Below are 22,538 nucleotides of genomic sequence, written 5' to 3'. Positions count from 1 at the left end.
CACCATTTCTGAATTTCTTGGTCTTCCAGCCTTGTTTGGATCTCTGACAGAAAGGCTTTTTGATCTGAGATTGGGCCCTCTCCTCCATTCCATGCATACGATAGACCTGTGCTGTCCAGTAGTTTTGGAAGGGCCATGACGATTTTTGTCCCAGGGTAAGTAATTCATCATACGCTGCTCTGATGAGTCTTGAGGAGGGACATTGCAGTATTTTCAGCCAAAACGTAATTAATTGGATCCGTCTATGTTTTCTCATGGAGAAAAGTCCCAAATCTCCCTTGATGGAAAGTGTGTGAGTTGTGGCGTGCAGACCTAGCATTCGTTTATAATATTATAGCTGTATAGTGGAGGATTGGCCTTATTTTTGAGTTGAACACGTTTTTGTGCATCTTTAAGTCACCTATTCCCGTCAAATTACTGTTCCTGAACAGCGTTGCCATTGCTGCTTTTCCTCGATTTGCCATCTTCGAAATATGATTGCTCCATCTTCCGTTCGATGTTAGATGGAATCCTAAATATATTGCCTGAGACACAACCTTCACAGCTTCACCATTCAAATTAAAACTTTCTTCATCTTTATTTCCTGTTGATTGTCTACGGCAAAAAATCATCACCTCTGTCTTTTTTGTGTTAATTTCCAGTTTCTTTTCCTCTAAATATTCAGCTGTTAAATCTAACAGAGTTTGTAGCTCCGAATTGGATCTGGCGAACAAGGCAATATCATCGGCAAATAATAGTAATGTGATAATACTTTATTTCCAAGGTGTACAACTGGCGCCCACCTTTTTTCAAGGTATTTGGCAAGATCATTTATAAAAATAGCAAAAAGTTTCGGTGATAGGGTACTACCCTGTTTTACACCTTTTACATTAAAAAAAACTCTAGAAATACCGCTTCCTGCTATCTTTACCACATTTCTGGTCAAACAATACATCGAGAGAAGAACCCTTAAAAAGGGTGACGGAATTCCTGTTCCTAAAAGCGTTCTAAACAGAATTATACGGTCAACATTGTCAAATGCTCTACTTAAATCAAGAAAAGCCACGTACAACTTTCCGTTTCCCTTGCAATACTTACTAATCAATGCATTTAGAACAAACATTCGATCAGATGGTGAGTATCGTTTACGAAAACCGGCTTGCTCTTCTCTCAGAATTTGCCTCTCATCCAGCCATAATTCCAGCCTTTTATTTAAGATTTCGTCCAAAATTTTTCCAAGACAGTTCCCTAAGCTGATTGGTTGGTAATTCTCGCACAAACTTGCATCACCTTTCTTAAATAGGGGGATAACTACAGATATCTTCCAAGGATCAGGCCACTTTTTTTCTTTCATAACCAAGTTATATATTATACAGAGGTAATAAAACTACTTGTAGTACATTCAAAGCCTTTGCTGGAATTCCATCTGGTCCTGGCGCAGACCTACCTCTAGATTGTTTTATGGCATCTTCTACTTCTTCCCGCTGGATTTGGCGGCAAAGGTGATAATCTTCTTCCAGCAGGGGGTATTCAGTGTGGTCGCAAGAGGGGGTTCCGACTTCTTCTGCCAGTTTTTCGAAATCGGGTGGGGGCTGTTGTGTCCCAGATGCTGTACCTGCTTCTTGTTTCTCAAAGAAGGGGGGCAACTCGTCTTAATGCGGAATACATTTGGGAGCAGTCATTTTTTTTGATGAAACTCTTTTCCAGAAATAACTATTTCTCATAACTGTGCTCATATGCTCATAACTATTTCTTAGGGAATTTTTTTGATGGCCCGATTCACTAAATATACGGTAAAACGGTACTAAATACAGAATATGTGGCCGGACGACACTATTGTAAATTCTCGCAAGATGGGCTCTATTCAAATGAAACTGATCGTTTCCATACTTTCTAGCATCAATAGCCTAGTTTTCTTCAGATTTTTTTCCAATAGGAAGACCAAGATATTTCAACTTAACACAAGGCTTTACTTCTATACCATTCAGATCTATAGATATATTAAATAAAAAAAACAAGTTTTTTCAACTGAAAGTAAGGAGCGACATTAAAACAAAACGAACAGAAATTATTTCGTATATGAAAGGGGCTGCTTCCTCATCAACGCCCCGCTCTTTACGCTAAAGTTTGACTCTTTCTCTCAACTCTTCTTTTTAAAACAGTAAAAAAACTTTAGCGTAAAGAACGGGGCGTTGATGAGGAAGCAGCCCCTTTCATATACGAAATAATTTCTGTTCGTTTTAAGTTTTAATGTCGCTCCTTACTTTCAGTTGAAAAAACTTGTTTTTTTTATTTAATTTCTGAATGTTTTTGAATCAATGCATGTTTTGATTTTGGCTCTCCGCAGAGAAATAATTAAAACGAAATTTGCATATTTTTTTTCTTTTGGGGCTAAATGGCTTTCTCATAATTTTGATCGAATGATTTTGAGAAAAAAAGAGCGGGGGAGGAAGTCTAGTTGCCCTCCAATTTTTTGGTTAATAAAAAAGGCAACTAGAACTTTTAATTTTTCACGAATCTTTTTATTAGTAAAAGATATACGTAACTTATAAACTAGCTTACGTAAAGAATTTTTTACTCTCATGTTTTTATTACACATATGAGAGGGTTCGCCCCCTCGTCAGTACCTCTCTCTTTACGCTAAATCTTAAATTTTGGCCCAATTCATTAAGAATGACCCCTGAATCACAAAAGCCGTAGAATAAATAGTTGACATTACTAAAAGTACTTTAGAGTAAAGAGCGAGGTATTAGGAGGTGAGCCCCTCATAAGGGTAATAATTTCTGTTCGTTTTAAGTTTTAATGCTGCTCCTTACTTCCAGCTGAAAATTTTTTTTTTCATATTTATTTTTTCATTATTTTTTTTTTTTTAAATAATGCTAGTAAATCCTGCGCTCCCTTCATGGAAATTTTCTTCCCCCATGACAAATTCCTCGATGGAAAGTTCCCCCAGTATATCCCCCTCTTTTCAACCCCTCCCCCCAACCAAAAAAATCCTCCTGAAAACACCTGTACACTTCCTAATAACCATTACTATATGTAAGCACTGGTCAAAGTTTGTAACTTGTAGCCCCTCCCACGGGGATTGTGGAGGAGTAAGTCGTCCCCAAAGACATAGTTATAAGGTTTTTCGACTACGCTGAATAAAATGGCTATCTCAGAATTTTGATCCCTTGACTTTGGGAAAATAATTAGCGTGGGAGGGGGCCTAGGTGCCCTCCAATTTTTTTGGTCAAATAAAAAGGGCACTAGAACTTTTCATTTTCGTTAGAATGAGCCCTCTCGCAACATTCTAAGACAACTGGGTCGATACGGTCACCCCTGGGAAAAAGAAAAAAAAAACAAACAAATAAACACGTATCCGTGATCTGCGTTCTGGCAAAAAATACAAAATTCCACATTTTTGTAGATAGGAGCTTGAAACTTCTACAGTAGGGTTCTCTGATACGCTGAATCTGATGGTGTAATTTTCGTTAAGATTCTATGACTTTTAGGGGGTGTTTCCCCCTATTTTCTAAAATCACACAAATATTCTCAGGCTCGTAACTTTTGGTGCGTAAGACTAAACTTGATGAAACTTATATATTTAAAATCAGCATTAAAATGCGATTCTTTTGATGTAGATATTGGTATCAAAATTCCATTTTTTAGAGTTTTGGTTTCTATTGAGCCGGGTCGCTCCTTACTACAGTTCGTTAACACGAACTGTTTGATTATCTGATCTAGTCGTATCTATTTCATTAAAAATCAAAACATCACATTTTTCAGCATTTAGGGAAAGTCCAATATCACTGTAGTTTTTACATATCTCCAAAAAACATTTTTTTTTTAGCCCGCCGATAGTCCTACTAATATTAAAAACTTCGTCAGCATAACATAATATCGACCAATCAGTACCTTTATATATACAGCACGAAGAAAGTTGGCACTGAGCTGGAAGCGTTGCATTATTATAAACCGTGGGAGAAGTAACTGCATCCTGCTTAACCCCGATATGAATTGGTATATCATCAGTCAGCAAATTGCTTCCAGGTATACGTATTTTTGATTTCATATGGCGGTACATATACAAAAGAGGTCTAACTAAGTCCAGTTAGGATCCAGTGCGCAAGTTTTCTATTACATATAATGCAACATCATTTTTAGGTCAAATTAAGCCGATTAGTAGCAATAACACAGAGCGAGAGTAAATCTGAGAGAAGAATAGGGACTGAGCAAGATGATAGCGTCGACGTTTGTGATGCTGGAGGTACTGACACCGTAGATCATCCACATGGTCCAGAGGTAGAAAATGCACAAACAGAACTAAGAGGTATCGTGAAATTTCAATCATAAATATCAAATGTGTTGATATTATCAAATAGGCTTCTTTATTTTTGGGGAGAAATAGTTTTATTCTATCGTCACTACAATTTATGTATTTGAAATGACAATCCCTGCTCACGCTGTTTTATTTAGTTATATCTCTTTGAAATAGTTTATGCTTCGTTTCCATGGCTCATTGTTCTTTTTTCAAATTTCCTAGTATCAATTTCGCAAATTTGTTTCGTTCTGGCTACTGAAACAACCTTTCGGACTAAAAATAATTATGTAACCAATTGATTATTTTACCCCATGTAAGTCATATAAAAATACAAACAAACAAAAAGTACCTAATGTAAGCAAAGCAGAAAATACATTGGTATTTTATTAAAAGATTTTTTATAATCAACATTAAGAAGTATTTTACATGATGAAGAAGTATCAACTGATTTGTTCGTGATAAATTATGACTGAAGCAATAATTATATTGCCTCATGTGAACCCATTTGACTTTAGATTGTTCGCTTGAGGATAATAATATTGACTGTAACTTACTAAAGCCAGTTCATTCCTCTTGTTCACTGTATGCAGAAAGATGAATTGCATGCAGTAAGAGTTCTAGGTTACATTGAACTTTGGTTTACAAGTTATGCCGGGGTGTTCTTAAGATTAATAGATGGAGCCACAAAAGGATCTTCCAAACATTATATCTTGGGTCATCATGGATTGTAGCAGCAGCTGAAACCTAGTAAAAAGCGAGCCAATGCCCATTGTAGCCAAATATTAAAAGAAACTGACGAGTGAGAAAAAGTTGCTATCTGTAGCTGATTCAGGAATGATAACTATTATCTCGATTAGTCTTTAAAGTAAAATGTTATTTCGCAAATATATTTATGGTGATTTCAAAAATAGCCTGAAACCTCTACAAAATAGTGTCGGATCGAAACAAAAAGTATGCCATTAGAATCGCTAAGGCCATAAATTCTGTATAGAAAACTTAGAGCTCCTGGCTTAAACAACAAGAAAAATCACTGTTTTGCATGGATAGCACCATTTTTCTTTTTTGCATATAGAAGGAATGCTAGAGCACCTAGCAACAGGGGCACAAATCCTCCACTTGGTAGACATTATACTGATCGTTGGGAAGAGCACAGTAGCTTCCGAGCTGGCCGAATCGGTTTGACCCGAATTATGCAGAAATTGTGAAGCTGTTGTTGGCCTTGACCCGGGAAAGTTTCTACAAGTTTTAAAAGCCTTTTGTAATACCTCTTGTTTTAAGAAACCCTAATTTGACCGGGAGATAGTGGTACGAACTCATGCGTCAGATTGTGTCTTAGTGATGGTGTGGAGTCAAAATTTGGGGGAGAATGGTGAAAATCCTGTTATTTGTTCCGAAAACTAGTAGGAAAACGCTATATCACAATTGAAAAAGAGTGTCTGACTATTGTATGGATAGTGTGATTGATCGAGCATTATGTCTACGGTAAGAAATGTAGTGTGGTAACAGACCACAATCCTTTAAGGTGGATGCCAACAACGAAGAACGAAAACTTAAAGCTGGCCTTGCAAGATTTTGAGTTTACCATTCAGCCCAGGTCTGGCACTGACTATGGAAACGTTCATGGTCTGAGCCTGCCATGAATAGTATGCCCCTGTCTTTGCTGTAGAAGTTTAATTTTGTTGTAATTACAATTTCAAGTGCAGAATAGTTTAAATATTAGTTGTAGTTATCACTATTTTTAATGCCGCTTTGTGGTCTTTATTCCCTTCCTGCTATCTATTGCTAGCATCTCCGCTAAATGCTGCTGCTTTGGGCGGTACTAATAGTCTCGAGGAGGTTAAAAGAGTGACCTGGAGCCTCTTTTGCAGTGAGCCTGTCGCACCCTTCATTCTTCTCAGTAGAGTGAAGATGATCTCACAAACCATGTTGTATGAGTTCACTAATTGTGTTTTAAATACATTTTTCACTAATTGTATGAGTAAACCCAGAAAAAGCCTTCGACTTTTATATCCTCTTTTGTCAAGAAATACCATTTTATTTTTATACTAAAATTTATTGCTCACAGAAGGCACTAGATATGTTATGTCGATTTGCCTTCAAATGAGCCCTCTCCCAAAATTCTACGACCCACTCGTTCTTAGTGATCTTCCCTTAAAAAAGGAAGGGACACGTTACTGTTCCACATGCGAAAACGTAATTTTCCTTGCTGCTTGAGATGAAGGATCGTAATTCTAGTATATGGGAATTTTGGCTAGGGTTATTCCATTGGAGCAGTTTCGATTTCGATCTGACGTCAACATCGAGGGGTTTCTGGCTATTTTCTGAAATTCTCCTTAATGTTTTTTTATGGTAATTTTTTACTATCTAGATTAGCTGAAATAACAGTTATTGTTCCTGAATCAGCTTCATATGACGATTCTTCCTCACTTGACAGCTTTTTTTTTTAACGTGCTTTTAAATTTTGTGTCTCTTTATGTTAGAGTTCGTTCTTTACCAGATTCCGTCTGACGCTACAACCACGATGTGCCTCCTCTGTGCTATACTATCTTGCATATGGCCATGCTGTATGCAAGATAGAAGAAAGCCATGACAAAGTTTGACTCTTTGTCACAGTTCTACTTTAAAAAAAAGAAAAAAAAATAGCGTAAAGAGCGGGACGCTGAAGAGGGGACATCCCCTTTTATATACGGAATAATTTCTGTTCGTTTTAAGTTTTAATGTCGCTCCTTAATTTCAGTTGAAAAAACCTGTCTTTTTTTTATTTAATTCTTAATAAAGCGTTCCCAAATGGATGCGGTTTTATTTTTTCTCTCTTTGAATTTGTGTTTGACCACGCCTTTTTCCTCTTTTTGTAGTTACAAGTGGCTTTGACAACGACACAACTATCATAGCTGTTTTGTCATGAAAAGTGTTGATATTGATATCTTTATTAATATGTCTATCAATAACGTATATCATATGAAGGAAAAAGTGTTCGGCTATCTCTAACCTAGCACATAAGTTATGCTTTAACCTAAACTTCTTTCTAAACATCCATATATTCGTCTTTATGTTTGTTGTTGCATTCCTCCGCTCCTTCATTCCTGTACTTTTTCTCTGTTTGTGGGTTTTTTAACCGGACCACAAACATGAAAAAAGGACGAAAAGTGCAAACCTAAATCTTGGCTACAAATGGCAAACCTTCCTAACATGCCTTTTATTTCAGATAATTTAAGGGCCTACTTAAGTTTTCTAAAATAGTCAAGAAAATTGGTTGTAAGATATAGTATTTATTGAATAACGGTAATGGTAGAAGATATTAAAAGATAAATGATGATAAAAGTGATGGTAAAAGATAGGCGTACAGTTAAGATGAAGGTGAAATATGGACTGACTTTTAAAGTACACACTTGGCCCAAATTCCTCTGGAACGGATGTTCCAGGGATTGACTTGTCGACTACACCCAAAAAAACCCTGGGAACAGGGTCGTTCCCAAGGGCAGCTATACAGACTTCCTGGAGTGGACTGTCTCTAACATGTTGACCAGTAGAACCCATTAGAAATTATACAGCTCAGAGTTGACCCTCTCAGACATGATTTACAAATCCTCTCCCTTACTTTAGGTTAAATGCCCCGAATTTGACTTCGACCCATTTAAAACTGTAACCTCAAGCTTTAAATAATTCGATTTTTTTTTCAAATATTAAAAGCAGATGTAGTTTTTACGAAAAATAGTAAAATGCACTGTAATTGTAAATGCTTCGAAATTTACACTTCGTGATGGCAAATTACACCATGGAACTTGGCTGAATATGATAAACATGCGACAGAGTTCCTTTAAGTTGTCTTTGATGTGCTGCACTATTAGTGACAGTATGGCCTAAAATAGCAATACCATACCTCTGACAATTAGCATTCTGGTGACTGTAACACACCTACAAAGATTGTAAGCACCAACACCAATCATCGAAGTTTTAAAATATACGGAACTCATATCGTAATCGATTCACGGTTTACTAGATAAGTGGTCACTTGTTTCTCATGATTTAAAGAAGGTGCTATCTGCTATATCTGTTTGTACTGTTTTGCTAACCTATGCGCATCATCTAAACAAAAAATATCGTCACTCTGTTCTAACATACCATCTGTAGGACGACCTGATGCCTTCCTTGAATGCATTAAGAGCAAGCCTTCCAAGGACTACAACATCATCACTGGCTTCCAATGATGGCCTACATGACCTTTCTAATTTTTGTAATTCCCTGTCAAACAGGCATACAGTCCTATCATTAGTGAATCGCACCTACAAATTCTGCAACCCATTTTCCTACTAATTTGCCTGGGGCAGATGCTTCTAGAAATTCACGTTGTAAACCTGACAAATTGTAATTGGAGGATTGATATTTTCAACTACAGGGCAAAACAGACCATAAACCAAAAGTGACTGTAAAGCTCTTGAATCTGACCAATTTAACGGCAGCTGAAATTTTTGTAAGATCGAAACAAACTCAATGTTTTTTTTTTGCTTTCCGGCTTTGTGAGTGGGGCTACCCCTGAAAGGAGGTTCACTAAAGATCTTATTAGGTGGGACTATTGACGTTGTTCGATTAGAGATTAATGGGAGTGGTGATGATGGGAGTTAAAGGGCTGGTTGGGACCCATACCTTAATCTTTTCCTGATAGTTTTGTTTGCTGACTGACTAATGAGTTTTTTGGAATGTCTGCACCTCAATCTCGCAAATAATTTTGGTAGTGGGTGAAATCAACCTTTGACCACTCTGTAAACCTTGTTTATATGCCTTCTTCTATCGGCTGATGAAAGGGTTTACTTAAGTTCTTTTAGATAGGCTGTATAAGCTACGAAGCAATGATTTTTGGGCACAAATCTTCCATCAGAAAAACTTTTTATTTGCTTTTAATCTTTTTTGTTCGTTTTTACGTTTTAGAAATACGCATAATAAACCTTTTTAAAAATATTTTTGTCTGATTTAGGCGACTAAACTACAAGAATTTAATATGAGTTTCTCTTGAAATAGGGTATTAAATATATATTTTACTTCAAACCTCTCTTAAACTCTCCCACAAAAAAAAATGCAACAAATTTGTCAATTAAAGAGTCCAATGGGTATATTTATATTTTCATCAGTAATTTTCACATAAATCATTAAAATATTTACGATAAATTGTTTTATATTAAACAAAGAGATTTTAGAAAACTGAAGGACATAAAAGGAATTTACATGGGTAGTGAATAAAATCTACGAAAGTGTGTGCTATTATTACAATTCATATAATAGATCGAACTTAGAACAAATACAATTACCGTAAATAAGAGTGGACCTTGTCCCTTCAAATCCCAGTGCTAGAGAATTGTTTTATTACCTCAGATAGCCAGTTTAACCCTTCGTATAATCCGCTACCTTTAATTGCACTAGAAGCATGTATATGCCATTTTCTGTTCCTAACTTTGGAGTTTCTGTTCCTTAATATCTTGTGAAGCTCGTCCCTAGCTTCTGGTGTCCTTTCTCTGTCGTTCGAGTCCACCACAAAATAAGACCCTGAGTGCTTTCACTGTAATGACGCGGGAGGAGAGGGTTACGTGGGAGGATTTTTCTATGGAGGAATTTTTCATGGGGGAAGAGGATTTCCATGAAGGAGGCGCTGGATTTCCCAGCATTATTTAAAAAAATAATCAAAAATTAAATTAAAAAACAACAAGTTTTTTCAACTGAAAGTAAGGAGCAATAGTAAAACTTAAAAACGAACTGAAATTATTACGCATATGAGAGGTTCGCCCATCGTCAATATCTCGCTCTTTACGCTAAAGCATTTTATGTAATTTCAAAAGAGCTATTTATTCTAATTAAATGGCTTTTGGGATTCAGGAGGCATTCTTAAAGAATTCGAACAAAATTTGAGCTTTAGCGTAAAGAGCGAGGTATTGACGAGAGGGAGAACGCCCTCATATTGCGTATGTGAGGGAGATTCTTCACCTCGTCAGTATCTCGCTCTTTACGCTAAAGTTAGAATTTTGTTAAATAATGGCCGATATAAACAATAATTTGTTTGTGTTATTTTTCGGCCAATCTTAGCAATTAACAATATCTTAAGCAACTTCTTAACTATGATTTTTATGTGATAATAAACCAAAGATATTGTATGTTTTTGACTTGAAGTTTTTTCAACTGACAGTAAGGAACAATATGAAAACTTAAAATGAACAGAATATTATATTAGGGGGTTGCCCCCTTCTCCGTACCTTACTCTCTACGCTAATGTTTGACTTTTTGTTCCAATAATTTAAGAATGACTCCTGACGCACAAGGACCGTTTAATTAGAATAATAAGTATTTTACAAATTGACAAACATTTTAGCGTAAAGAGTGAGGTACTGAAGAGGTGGCAACTCCCTCATATACGTAATAACAACCAAAAGAAAAATCTGAGTAAATTGCGGTTCAAAAAGTTTTTGGTAACGAACTGTAAGTAAGGAGCGACCTGGCTCAATAGTAACCGAAACTCTAAAAACGGTTTTAAAAAAGGATTTTGATACCAATTGATATATTAAATAATTAGGTTTTTATGCTGATTTTAAATATATAAATTTCATTAGTTTAGTCTTTCCCTTAAAAGGTTACGAGCTTGATAAAATTTTCTCGATTTTTGAAAAAAAAGGGAAAAGGCATTGTAACTTATGCTCTGGCGGTATATATAAAATTTTTATAGAAGGGATGCTCGTATAAACTTCAGAGAGGGCTCATTTGATTGTAAATTAAAATTGGAAGTTTTAGTGTGCTCTTTAAGAGTCAAAAGTAATCGGCGGGCAACTAGCCCCTCACGCCTTTTTTCCCCAAATAGATCCGATAAAAATATTGAGATAGTCATTTTCTTAAAAACTGTTCAGAAATCACATAACAGAAAAAGGGATACAAGAAGGGATGCTCGTATATACTTTAGAGAGACTCATTTGATTGAAAATTGAAAGTTTTAGTCCATTTTTAAAAGTTAAAAGAGATCGAAGGTCAACTAATCCCCCCCCCCCTTCACGCTCTTTTTCCCCAAACACATCAGTTGAAAATTTTGAAAGAGCTATTTTGTTAAAAACAGTTTCACAGATCATATATCGAAAACTCCGGGGTCAACACAACACCCTAGGGCCCATGGGTAGGGGTTGTAAGTTATGCCCTGAGTGCATATATGGTTCTTATAGAAGGAATGCTCGTATAAAGTTTAAAGAGGGCTCATTTGATTTGAAATTGAAAGTTCTAGTTCACTTTTTAAGAGTCAAAAGAGATCAGAGGGCAACTTAACCTGTCCCCCTGCCCTTTTCTCCCAAATGCATCCGATAAAAATTATGAGATAGTCATTTTGTTAAAAACAATTCAAAGATTATGCAACTAAAACTCCGGGTTTGACACAATCCTCCAGGGCCAGGGGGCAGGCGTTGTAATTTATGCCCTGGGGGCATATATGGTTCTTATAGAAGGGATTCTCGTATAAACTTCAGAGAGGGCTTTTATTGAAAACTGAAAGTTTTAGTTTATTTTTAGTATTCAAAAGAAATCGGAGGGCAACTAGCCCCCCCCCCTCATGCCCTTTTCCCCAAAATACGTCCGATAAAAAATTTGAGAGAGCCATTTTGTTAAAAACAGTTCAAAGATCATATAATGAAAACTCTTAGGTTAACACAACGCCCTAGGGCCCATGTGCAGGTATTGTAAGTTATGCCCTGAGGGCATATATGGTTGTTATAAAAGGTATGCTCGTATAAACTTTAGTGGGGGCTTATTTGATGGGAATTTGAAACCTGTAGCTCATTTTTAATAGTCAAAAGAGATCAAGGGGCAAGAAATAGAAGGGATGCTCATATAAACTTCAAAGAGGGCTCATTTAATTGAAAATTGAAAGTTCTAGTTAACTTTTTAAGAGTGAAAAGAGATCGGAGGGCAACTAGCCCCCCCCCCCACGCTCTTTTTTCCCAAAATATATCCGATAAAAATTTTGAGATAACCATTTTGTTAAAAAATAGTTCAAAGATCATATAACGAAAACTTCAATGTCGGCACAACCCCCTAGGGTCTGGGGTTTATGCCCTGGGGGCATATATGGCTCTTGTCGAAGGAACGCTTGTATAAACTTCAGAGAGAGGTCACGTGATTGGAAATTGAAAGTTCTAGTTTACTTTTTAAGAGTCAAATGAGATCGGAGGGCAACTAAACTTCCCCTTCCCCCTCCTATTGTCCCCAGATACATCCGATTTGTGATAGCCATTTGTTAAAAACAGTTCAAAGAGCATATAACGAGAAATCTGGGGTCGACACAAACCCCCGGGTCCTGGGGCAGGCGTTGTGAGCTATGCCCTGGAGGCATGTATGGTTCTCATAGAAGGGATGCTTGTATAAACTTCAGAGAGGGCTCATTTGATTGGAAATTGAAAGTTCTATTTCACTTTTTAAGAGTTAAAAGAGATCGAAGGGTAACTAGCCCCCCTGCACCCTTTTCACAAAATATAACCGATAAAATTCGGGTAGACGCAACCACCATGGGCCCGGGGGCAGGGTTTGTAAGTTACGCCCTGGGGGCATATGGTTCTTATGGTTCTTATAGAAGGGATATTTGTATAGACTTTTAGAGAAGGCTTATTTGATTGGAAGTTGAAATCTAATGTTCATTTTAATAGTCAAAAGAGATCGGAGGCAACTAGCCCCCCCATGCCCTTTTCCCCAAAATACATCCGATAAAAATTTCGAGAGAGCCATTTTGTTAAAGACATTTCAGAGATCATATGACGAAAACTCCGGGGTCAACACGACGCCCCAAGGCCCATGGGCAAGTATTGTAAGTTATGCCCTGCATATATGGTTCTTATAGAAGGAATGCTCGCATAAACTTTAGAAAGGCCTCATTCGATTGGAAATGGAAAGTTACAGTTCACTTTTTATAGTCAAAAGAGATCGGAGGGTAAATAGCTCACCCCCCCCCCTCCAAGATCCCTTCTTCCCCAAATGTTACTGATCAAAATTTTGAGATAATCATTTTGTTCGAAATAGTTTAAAGATCAAATAACAAAAACTCAGGGGCCAACACAATCCCCCAGAGCCAAAAACATACCCGATGTATCTGATCAAAATTTTGAGATAGCTATTTTGTTTAGAATAGATCAACGATCAGATGACACAACTTCGGGGTCAATATAGCCCCCCTAAAAATCTGGGGAAGGGTTGGAACTTATGCCCCGGGGGTATATAAGGTTCTTAGAAAAAGGTGGTCGTATAATTTTCGGAGGCGACTCAAATGATTGAAAATTGAAAGCTTCACTTTTTAAGAGTCAAAAGTTTTGCCAGAGGCACTTCATATGGAAGGGTTGGTTGTATAAACTTTAGAGGAATTCATTCGATTGGAAGTTATAGTGCCCTTTTTAACTCCAGGGTTGACAAAACGCCCCAGAGCCCAGTAGCAAGTATTTTAAGTTAAGCCCCGGACGGTGGCATATAAGATTTTTACGTAAGGGGTGGTCGTATAGAGCTTAGGGGTAGCTCGTTTGATTGGAAATTAAAAGTTTCAGTTACCTTTTTAAGAGTTAAAAGTGATAGTAGGAAATCTAACTTTCCCCCTACACCCTCTTTTCCTTAAGTGCATCCGATGGATTTGAGATAGTCATTTTCTTTGAAATAGTCAAACGATCAAATAACAAAAACTTCGGGGTCAACATATACCCAGAGGTATGTGCCCCGGGGGTATATAGGGTTTTATGGGAGAGGTAGTCGTATAAACTTCGGAGGGGATTCAAATGATTAGATATTCAAAGTTCTAGCTCCCTTTTTAAGAGTCAAAAGTGATCCGATGGCAACTGGCCTCCCCTCACCAACTTTATTTTCCCCAAATGCACCCGATTGAATCTAACAAATACTCTAGGGATAACACAACCCACCCCAGAACCCAGAGGCAAATGTTGTAAGTTATGCCCCCTGGGCATATAAGGTTTAATGGAAGAGATGGTCGTTACGCACCGGGGGTATATAAGGTTTGTATGTAAGGGGTAGTCAAATTAACTTCAGAGTGGGGTCATTTGATTAGAAATTGAAAGTTCTAGTTACCTTTTCGAGTGTCAACACTGAAAACAGGGAATCTAACCCCCCCCCCCCCTCACACACGTCCTCTTTTCTCCAAACACACTCAATCAAAAATTTTAGATAACCATTTTTTTTAATAGTCCAACAATCAGAAAACAAAACTTCAAGGTCAACATAATCCCCCCCAGAGTCCCTCCCCCAGAGTGAAGAGTTGTAATTAATGCTTGGAGGCATATAAGGTTTTTTTTGGAAGAGATAAATTTCGGAGGAGACTCAAATGATTATAGTACTAAATCCCTTTTTGAGAGTCCAAAGTAATCTAATGGCAACTATCTCCTCCCCCACTCACCGTCTTTACCCCAATTGCGTCCAATAAAATTTCTAAGAGTTTGATTTTGTCTAAAATAGACAAATATCATATACGGCAGTATAAAATGTGGGGTTTACACAGTGTTGTGGATTATGCACTGGTGGCTTATAATGTTTTATGGAAGGAATGATCGTATAACATCAATGGAGGCTCATTCTATTGGGGGCTGAAAGTCCTAGTTCCCTTTTTAAGAGTCAAGAGGGACAGAAGGGCAACTAGCCCTCCTGCCTTCTTTACCATAAAAACCACCCGATCGAATTTTTGAGATAGCCATTTTGTTAAAGTAAGTCAAAAGATCGGATAACAAAAACTTCAGGGTCAACACAACCTCCCCCCAGATCCCTCGGGCAAGTGTTGTATGTTTGGGGTGCATAAAGGCTCTTATATAAGGATTTTGAAAATAATTCAAAGATCAGATCAAGCAAACCCCCCAACCCCACTCAAAAACTTGTGAACGATATTATATTCTAAAAGTTAATCGAGCTGACCCCTGGCCTTCTCTGTATGGCCCGACCCCCCCTAAAAATATATTTTTAACAATATTTTATTCTAAAAATTAAGGCCACTCGCCCCTATCCCTCCATGGCCCGATCCCCTCCAAAAAAAACTTATTAACTAATCGCGCGGGTTTGCTGGCACTTCGAAGTGCAAATCCATAAGTTCATCCTTTGCTAAGGCTGTTTTATGAGTATATGCTTTGACTTGAGTGAAAATTATTTTTTCCTCTCTAAGTCCTTTGTTTGCCAAGGATTTTTTTATTTATTTATTTATGACGTGTTTTCGTAAAATCTGTAAAACCTTGTAAATGATAATTTAGCAAACTTATGAGACTCCAAACACTTTGGATTTATTTGTACTCTGAATCTATTAATGAAGGTTTAATTTGGTGACACCTGGTTCATCTAAGATCCTCTGTAGGGATCGTTCTTTGGGAGGGGATTTGGATTCTTCGCATTCTGGGCTGTTTATATTACTTAACTTCAGTGGATGTAGCAAACTCACAAGATTAAAAGAGATTTGGTATTGCAAATCTACATGAATCTAAAAATTGTAGAATACTTAATTAATAACTTAAATTGTCCACTTTAATAATAATTCAAAGGCTTTTGACATCTTACCGTAGGGGTTAACCTCTAGTTACAAATCAGCCAATGTTCACTATCTGTAATTTTCCTGATTACAGATAATTTAAATTTAATCTTTCTGAAATTGGCTAGGGTTTCTTGTTAATACTATAGAATAGAATGATGATTCTCCTGCATCATATAAAGTATGCTTTAAGATAATATTCGTTTCTCTTTAGAGCCGTTAAGCCTACCCCTGAAGAAGAGGAAAGTGAAGGTTCCATTCAATCCAAAAGAATGTCCGATTTGCCACCGCACCCTTAGTACCCCTGCTGCCAGAAATAACCACATTATATTGAAGCATACAGGTACTCTATTTGCTTTATTTAGCCATACTTTATCAAAAGAAATTTGGCATTGTGTTGTGTTCAGGTGTATGTATGTACATATAAGTAAAGTTGTTGGAGTGGAATAATAACTAAGCGTTTCTACGTGGGGGTTCTCTAAAAATTATATTCAAACAAATCGTACCGAGTGTTTACTTTGCTGTAAAAGGTAGTGTAAGTTAGGCGTGGTGTTAGCTATTTTGAATTTTAAACCAAAATAAATATTTGCTTCTCAATTGGGTCCTAGACAACAGACTTGTCCAAGGCCTGAAAATGTTTTTTTCTTTGCCTAGTAGTACTGTTTATATAATTAATTTAAGAGGTAGGGATCCCGGTTCTACCTCAACCCTCCCCCCGCTACCTTTCCCCAAAGTCTCATGGTACTTATTGTTGTTTATATAATTTTCTGTGTAGATTACCTCTCCACTCTCTTAAAATATATTCCTGTATGCACGCCTGTATACTGACCGTATGTTGTTGTTGTCGGTAGTGTTTTAAGTAGGTCGCTTTTTGTAATGTCACTTCTTCCTTGATTGGTCTTCGGTTTATTCGGTAGAATAATTTGGTTTGTTTACCACTCCGGTTTATATACCAAGAGCTTCACAATGTTTTCTTTTTGTTTTTCTTCTTCTAATTTTCTTCTTTCTTCTCGTCTTTCCAAAATTCCATCTTAAGAATTTTATCTGTAACCAGAAGAAAATAAAATATAAATTTCAGTAGTGTGACTAAACATATAGTCAATTAAACAACTGTCGAAATATTGCAAATTCGTATTGGTAACATTTCAATATCATACCTCTAACATGCAGAGGGTAAAAAGCTAAGGTACATTCTGTATCTTATTTTGTTCTAGTAAAGTTTCCTAATAGACCTCAAACCTTCCTAGGAGAGAATGCACTAACATAATTGAAAAAATAGCATTCTCAAATCGCTGCATTCCCTGTTTTATCCTTCAGTATTTATAATAATGGTCTGATTCTGGTGACATCAGTTAAGGAACAAATTTCATTTAATGGTGGGTCAACACTATTTCACTGAAACACCATGGCCTTGTTTTTGGCGTATTCTTTTCTAATTCAAAATAGGGATACTACCCGTTAATTACCTAGATAGCTTAGGCAATGAGGTTGGGCGTTTATTATGACATAGTCCTGAATTAGGTTATTGGAAGGGTTAAATGAGGTGTTCCATACTCTCTATTATTACGTCGACAAGAGTCTATGTAAATTTAATGTAACAACGTGAAGTGTTTCTATTTATACAAAACGCCTTCGACATATAAAGCAGTAAATCTTATTGGCATTGGTGAAACAGATTAATACCTTAAAATTGGCATAGAATCAACCTTACAGCAAAGATTGGATTAAATTTCAAGTAAAACACAAAACTTCCGCTTTTGCGTGAAAACGCCGCCATGCAACTCCAGGATGAATTAGATAGCGTATACTGACGTGACTTAAGTCCTGTATGTTCTTGATGGGTACTTTAGAGCCTGCTTTGAGAAGCATGGGTATGCTTCCCGTATGCCTTACAGTCTTTTGTAAATGAAGAAGGTCAGGAAGGTGGCTAAGAGCTTGGACACTGGCAGGGGGCCAGGGGGAACGGACTTCGTTAGGAAAACAAGAAGACGTATAAAAAAAGTACAATAATGGGAAAATTACAAATATTTTGGTTTGAGCCTTAGTAAAAAAAAAAAAAAAAAAAAAGGAAAAGCTCCGGATAGTACTGGTGATCAGTGAAGTACTTCATTGACCTCTTTTGAGAGCAATCGCAGTGTGTTTTTTTTTTCGCTGATAACGCCAATTTAACCCCCAGAATTGACGACTTAATTATCTCTTTTGCTTTTGTTCGTTTAGGTGAGAGGCCGTTCAAGTGTACAAAATGTGGGAAGGGTTTTCCGGCAAACTATTTGTTGCAGTATCATCTAAGATGCCATGATCCGCCCAAATATAGCTGTGACTACTGCGGAAAGATGTTTACACGACAACACTCGAAGAACTCTCATGAGAAGACCCATATGAAAGAAAAAAGCCACGGTTGCCAAATATGTGGAAAGCGATTCGTAAAGGCTAGTAACCTCAAGGTTCATTTGCAGGTAAATATAATTCTAAATGAGCCTTTAATTTGCCAAATTTAGTTCATGCAGCAAACCAAGGGATTATTATAAGTTATTGTACCTGTTACTTTTATACTCCTTTTTGTCACTTCTAATCTTTTCGGCTTTCAACCGAATGATTATATTATTTTTATAGGGTTTGTTGATTTTTTAATCTTCAGTATATTCATTTTACAATCGTATACGCTTCTTGAACTTTAGTACATTGTAAATCAAAACATCTTGTTCATCCATTAAGTTGCATTATGCTCTTAGGGGCTGGTATATTTATCTCACATAAATAGCTTTAACCATATTGTACTAATTGTCATGTGAAAATGTATTTCTGGTGTTTACTATTTAGTTTGCACGGAGCTTTAATATGAATATAAAAAAGAAAAAAGTATTTTTTTTTGGGGGGGGGGTGTGTATTGGTCCTTAATGTTTAGCTTCATTACTATTACACAAAGTTAAGATTAATTGAAGTACTTTTCTCTGACATTTTATACATAGTTACTACTGGGGAGGGGGGGTATTTCAAGGGATTGTTTGGATAAGCACGCTGACAAATAGGTTAGTAATGAAGCTGGATTTAGGCCTTTTTTTGAAAAATATTAGACTAGTGAGTATGGTAGGTGGATAGGAAAGGAAGAATTGGGGAACCTCGAGAAATTACTGTCAAATCAGCATATCTATTGTCAAATAAGGATTGGGAATCGGAGAGATGGTTCTTGGAAAATCTTGAAGAGTTGTGGCCTGGGATAAGATTAGAATGAAAGCAAAGGTTTGATGTAGACAATGATTTTTAAAAAGAGGCTGAAAATTTTATAAATAGGCCGTAAATTATCGCATAGCTAGCAAAAAAAAATAGTGGTAAAATCTATGAGAATGTATTTTTGGGTGAATTAGAATCGTCCTCGAAGGGGGTGGGAAGATGTTTTAAACAAGGATTTCAATGAAATTTTAACTTCTTAGGAGGGTGCAAGGAGAGTAGCTTTGAATAGATAAGGATGGAGGAGGAGTGACGCAGCCATCTTGGATTCAGGTGGCTTGGTGCTGCAGTTAGTTGATAGTAGTAGTAGAGAATCTTTCGTTTTTAAGTTGGTTCAAAATGGGAGGGTAATAATCATGGTAGTAGGTGCAGCTGTAGTCTTGCAGAGATTGAATTAGAGGCTGATTGTTTGCCTCCAGGAGAAAGAAGAAAATATGTTGCTATGGTTAGAAAAAAGAAGGTCTCTTCTTTTTCCTTTCTTTTTCTTTCCTTTTCGTGATGGAAAAGTTGATTGTTTGACGCGTTCAAAAGTATTTTGACGAAAATTATCTTTGGAATCCTGCTCAGCATGGTTTTCGAAAAAAATAGGTCTTGTAATACTCAGCTTCTTGAGGTTATTTTGGACTTTCAACGTTTTGCCGATTTAGCTATATTCTTTGACTGCATTTACATCGACTTCTCGAAGGTATTCGACAAATTCTCAATACCCACCCTTCTTAAAAAATGTGCAGCTTATAAATTGGATAAAAAAAACAATTGCATTTATTGCTGATTATCTAAATGGACGAACTCAGCAGGTTGTTGTTGGTGAAGCTATGTCATCCTCAATTGATGTGTTAAGCGGAGTCCCCCAGGGTAGCTGCCTGGGTCCAATTTTATTTTGTTTATTTATTAATGATCTGCCTTCCTCTGTTCAGCATTCTGCTGTCAAGATGTTCGCGATGATGTGAAACTTTATCTACCAGTACGAGACCAAAACGATGTGCAACTTTTACAGGAGGATCTTGACTCTCTAACTTATTGGTGCGAATCTATTTCCATGTTCATAAACCCTTCTAAGTGTGTTGTTCCACACTATGCTCGTAAACTCCCACCTGTGCATACTTACCAGCTGTCTGGCATACGAATCCCTTCTAACGAAATATTGCGTGACCTTGGCGTTTACTTTGATACCCGATTGAAATTTGATAAGCATGTTTCGGAAATTGTAAAGAATGCAAATTATCGTTTATCGTCTATAAGGAGAAGCTTTAGTAGGTTTAACCTTCGTAATTTCTTACTAATATACAAGTCAATGGTCCGCCCTCTTCTTGAGTATAATACTTCTGTTTGGTTTCCATTAAGTTTAACGGATGAGCATAGGTTAGAAAAGGTTCAGAGAAGGGCCACTAAATTGGTCCCATACCTTCAGCGCCTTTCCTATCCGCAGAGACTTTCTAGGCTTCAACTCCCGTCGTTGAAGTTTCGTAGACGTCGTAATGACCTTGTAAATGTGTTTCGTATAATTAAAGGAGTGAATGATGTTGATCCAAATTTATTTTTTAAATTTAGCCATTATCACTCTACTCGTCAGCATGATTATAAATTATATCCCCAAAACCACTGAAAAAAAATTGGTCAATTATCTTTCGTTAGTAGAGTTGCCGGACCATGGAATGGTTTGCCTTTGGAGGTTGTCGAGGCAGAGAGTGTTCGAATTTTTAAGAGTGCATTAGTAAATACGCCTTTTTATTTAGACGCTTTTGTTGTGTAGTATCGTGTTATTTAGAAGTTTTTGCTGTTTAGTTTGTCGTTGCCAATTTACTTTAGATTAGTATTATGATTTTGTGTTTTTGCGACAAGCATTGATGCTTACCGCTATTCGTAACAATAAATAAATAAAGTAAATGAATTATTCACCTCCTCAAATACAAATAAGCACAATGAGTGAAGTGTACTTAATTAAAAGATAATCTCGCGATAATAAATTTGAATAAACAGGCGTTTCCGAAATTTATAGAATAATCATTAACTTTATTCCGTAATTTCCGATCTCAGAGAAAGAAAAGCGAGTTAACACAAAAAATTTGAACTGCATTATGTGTCATGGAAATGGAGAGAAGAGTTTTCTAATAAAAATCTAGAAGAGACCAAATTCTTAACATCAGTACTTTTTTCTTAACATTGGTGTACAAAAAGGGTTTTAAAAGTCTGTTAGACCATTAGGCATTAGGATGCCATTAGGGTGGCATCCAATTAAAGAACGTTTGAATTTTTGTCTTTCAGATAGGTCATGGGAGTCTTTCGGACTGCCCGATAGGTTATGGTCCCTTTACTCCTCCCTATTTTGGCACAGCTGGATAACCTATTTTTGTATAAATCTTTGCTTTGCAGGTACATGGGGAGAGGAAGACGTTCAAATGTTCTCAGTGTAGTGCAGCTTTCAGCCAAAAGGAAAACTTGGATATTCACATCAGAATACACACTGGACTTGGGTTGCATTCTTGTGACAAATGTGGAAAAACTTTCACACGTTTTGTTGATTTGAAACGGCACAATTCTAAACATGAATCTAGTCGACCATTTTTGTGTGATTTTTGCGGCAAAGGGTTCAAATACTCTGGTGGATTGAACTATCATCTGAAAACCTGCCATAGTGATGACGACTCAGAACTTAAGTGTAGTCATTGTCCTTTAGTTTTTGAGAGCAGAAGTCAGTACGAAAAGCATGAAAGAAGACATGCCAAATGCAAATATTCGTGCCTTGATTGTTATGCTCTCTTTACCAGTTACTATAAACTCTCTTCACATAGAAATAAAAGTCATCTTCAGAAAGATCACATTTGTCATTGTGGTGCTAGTTTTGCAACTACAAAAAAGCTGGAAGTGCATTCAAAATCGCACTTAAGGACTGTTGTATGCACTATATGCAATAAACGGTTTGTAACAGAGAGAAATTTGTTTTTTCATAAGAAGAAATGTCATCCAGGTGACTTTGTTCTTCTTAATGCTCTTGGCAATGCTGTTCAAGTAAAACCAGCAGATAATATAGAGGAAAATGATAGCGCAGGATCTGTCATTCAGAATGGACTTATTGAACTGCCAAATGAAAGTGAAATTATTCCTCAATATGAGGCTGTTGATCATCCTGGTGAGGAAATTTTAACTTTTGTAGAAGAAGATGGCACTGTGGTCGCTGTCCTTAGAGTAGCCAATACCCAGTAATTTACCAGTTAAAATACTTCAATAAAAGGGAAATGTGTTAATTCTGTGTTGTTGGTTTTTAAATTAGGCATATGTGTACGGAGGGAAGAGGCTATGGAGAAGGGTATTCTTTTTTTAAGAAAGAGAAAGGGTTTATTCATCAACAATAAACATAACAAAATCTGAGGTAAAGCTTGTTTCGGTAAATAATCATCCAACTTGGCCTAAATATAAATCATATTCTGAAAGGTGGCGACAATTAACCACCAAAAACAAACGAGAATTGACAAAAAAAAAATCAAATAAAAACCATTCAGTACCTCCCATTATCAA

The 22,538-nt window shown here is 36.7% G+C and overlaps 1 protein-coding gene across 1 annotated transcript in view; it reads left to right on the top strand.

Annotated features, from left to right (window-relative positions):
• The window catches only part of LOC136036572 (zinc finger protein 557-like), a 46,530-nt gene extending 24,263 nt beyond the window's left edge, over positions 1-22,267 (top strand). Inside the window, exons 5-8 of the mRNA XM_065718873.1 lie at positions 4,126-4,291; positions 16,009-16,137; positions 18,012-18,250; positions 21,396-22,267. Of these exons, the coding sequence (XP_065574945.1) occupies positions 4,126-4,291; positions 16,009-16,137; positions 18,012-18,250; positions 21,396-22,226 (1,365 nt within the window). The 3' untranslated portion in view covers positions 22,227-22,267. The remainder of the gene's footprint in view (positions 1-4,125; positions 4,292-16,008; positions 16,138-18,011; positions 18,251-21,395) is intronic.
• Positions 22,268-22,538: the final 271 nt, after the last annotated feature.

Source organism: Artemia franciscana, chromosome 15 (assembly GCF_032884065.1).
Source record: "Artemia franciscana chromosome 15, ASM3288406v1, whole genome shotgun sequence".
Taxonomy (NCBI): domain Eukaryota; kingdom Metazoa; phylum Arthropoda; class Branchiopoda; order Anostraca; family Artemiidae; genus Artemia; species Artemia franciscana.
The sequence above is the reverse complement of the archived record's forward strand: the minus strand, read 5'-3'. Positions and strand labels throughout refer to the sequence as shown.